This window comes from Branchiostoma floridae, unplaced genomic scaffold (assembly GCF_000003815.2).
Source record: "Branchiostoma floridae strain S238N-H82 unplaced genomic scaffold, Bfl_VNyyK Sc7u5tJ_72, whole genome shotgun sequence".
Taxonomy (NCBI): Eukaryota; Metazoa; Chordata; class Leptocardii; order Amphioxiformes; family Branchiostomatidae; genus Branchiostoma; species Branchiostoma floridae.
Genome location: NW_023365920.1, coordinates 8,117 through 10,681, shown reverse-complemented (window position 1 = coordinate 10,681; position 2,565 = coordinate 8,117). Strand labels below are relative to the sequence as shown.

At 43.9% G+C, this 2,565-nt stretch overlaps 1 protein-coding gene across 1 annotated transcript in view; it reads left to right on the top strand.

Moving 5' to 3' along the window:
* The window catches only part of LOC118408984 (plastin-2-like), a 7,990-nt gene that overhangs the window by 2,164 nt on the left and 3,261 nt on the right, over nt 1-2,565 (top strand). The window contains exon 3 of the mRNA XM_035809850.1: nt 614-776. Within this exon, the coding sequence (XP_035665743.1) occupies nt 614-776 (163 nt within the window). The remainder of the gene's footprint in view (nt 1-613; nt 777-2,565) is intronic.

Below are 2,565 nucleotides of genomic sequence, written 5' to 3'. Positions count from 1 at the left end.
CCCAGGTCTTTCGTGTGCTTCGTCTTCCTTCTAAGCCTTCTCTAGATCCCTAGAGGGTTCCCTTGAGGAGTCCATTTGAAGCCAACATATGGGTGTCTGGTCATCCGCAAAATATGTCCTAGCTAGGGCTGGGTGCCAGTACGATGTACCGGTACAAAATTGTTTTTTTCTTATTGGACTGGTCCAGAAAAACCGGACCTGAAAAAATTGGTCGGATGTTGGACCTATTGGCAAAGGAACAGATTATATGAACAGGCATGCACACGTTTTTGGGCTTACCGGTCAAAGAAAATAACTAGTGAAAAGTAGAGTAGAGTATTAGTCACTTCTACCAAGTTTTACAGTCAATCGCACAGCAGCAGTTAGTCTTGTAGGATTTTAAAACGCCAGTAGGAGTCGAATATTCCACAAAACAGATTTCTTTGTAGCGAAATGGACCATTCTTTTGAGTATCGTCCATTCACATGCTTTCACATACTGAATCAGGTTCAGGTCCGGACCTGGACCTGATCCTTTGGACCTGAACAAGTGCTGGACCTGGACCTGAATTTTTTTTACCGGTACCCACCCCTAGTCTAGCCATTTCCAGCCTTTTGTGTTTTGGAATGCCCAGTTCTAATATACTGTATCTTTTTCTTTGCGACATAGGACTGGAGGAGACACGTGAAGAGAAGACATTCCGTAACTGGATGAACAGTTTAGGGGTCAGCCCATATGTCAATCATCTCTACAATGACATGATGGACGGTCTCATCCTGTTCCAGACATACGACAAGGTAAGCTTTGTCTGTATTCAGTCTGCAGGGCTCGAAATACCACCTGTTAGGTTATTGCAGGTAAAATTTTAGCTGTGCAGGTATTTCTGGTGTCTACCTGCACCTAACCTGCACTGGTCCATGTACTGGGTTTTATACATAAATGTCCTATGATGTACATGTACTTGTATATGGATTGTTATTAGGGACCTGACGTTATTTACTGGGGGGGGGGGGGAGGGCTGGTGCAAAATAGGTCTGGTAAAAAAATTTCCAATGCCCGCCCCCAAAATTTTTTCTATGGCCCTCCCCCCGCCCCCCAAAATTTTTTAATGCCCCCCCCCCCCCAAAATTTTTCTTTGCCTATTCCATTACACACAGTCTGTCATTAAATAATATAGCAATATCAATAGCAGTAGCGTTGTTTGAACGTGACGACGATCGGGGTGTCAAGACCCGCGCGTCAACAAATTACGCATGTTGGAGTCCTGCCGGGGCATATGTTATCTCCCAAAGTTTTACAACAGCCGAGTTTTCATTTTGATGACATATATACAAACATGTAGCACTTGATGTTGTTACACTCACGCTGCAATGGTTATGAGACTTACCTTGTCTGATATCACTTCTCCGATCTATGTGAAAAAAGTCTCTGGTAATGTTTAATATGCAAGATCACGAAACTGAGCGTTTCCGCCAGACCGACGGCTAGCTGTTAAAGGCTGTCCAGGGATCGGAGGGCCGAAGGCCCGACCGGTCTCGGGGGTTAGGGGCATGCTACCCGGGAAATTTTGATATTTTTGACCCTCTAAAACGAAATTTCCCGCATTCTGTGAGGCAAAAAAATGTGGATTTTATGTGTCCACATCAACTAAGAGAAAAGCGGGCGGGGAGGGGCAGTAATCCAAGGCGATCTTTTCCACTACACGTACGAAATTTACACAAAAGAAAACAGATTAATGTTATAGTTTGAAGAGACTTGGGTACATTTTACCGATATCGTTACGAAAACCGCTTCAAGACTGCTTCAATCTTTCCAAAACGGGAGTTATTTCGGCCAATTGCAACCTACAAACTTGCCAAACTGCGCCACCATGATTACGTCATATGCAGCAGAGAGCCCGCTGTCACGAAAGTAAACATCGTAATGTTTTATCCTGTTGCCGTCCCTGAACCATTCCGTATACAAAGAACAGATGCACTTAGTATTGATATTTATACCAATTTTAGTTTCTATAGTTTTCTTGAACTTCGTGCGAACATGGAATCACACGACAGAGGCGGCTGCAGAAAATTTCTCAGTATGGGGAGGGCGAACTATATCAACGTAATCCTTGGGGGTGGGGGGGCATGTTCCCCCGGGAAAATTTGGAAATCTTGACTATCTGAAACGATCTTTCCTAAATTGTGATGGGCAAAATTTGCTGGCAGACTAAGCAAAGTTTAATAGCCTTTCTAAATATATATATTAGAACTTCACATGGTTTTGAGGGCATCATTTGAAATGTCATTCAAATGATGAAGTTTGGACCCTCTGAGACACGATTTTCTGCATTTTGAGGGATAAACTTCGCTGGTAGACTATGCTAAATGTAATGAAAATTTTCTGTCAGAGGAAGAGATTTTTGGTGGCGACGAGTTCCGAAGTGTTGTGTGCGCTGGAGGCGGAAGCCGTCGCAAGGGACGCCCAGAGAGAAATTGAAATCTTGACCATCTGAAACTTCATTTCCTGCATTTCAGGGGCACATTTTGCTTGTATTTATCAAGGTCCCTAAGGCAATTTTTTTTCAATGCCCCCCCCCCCCCCCCC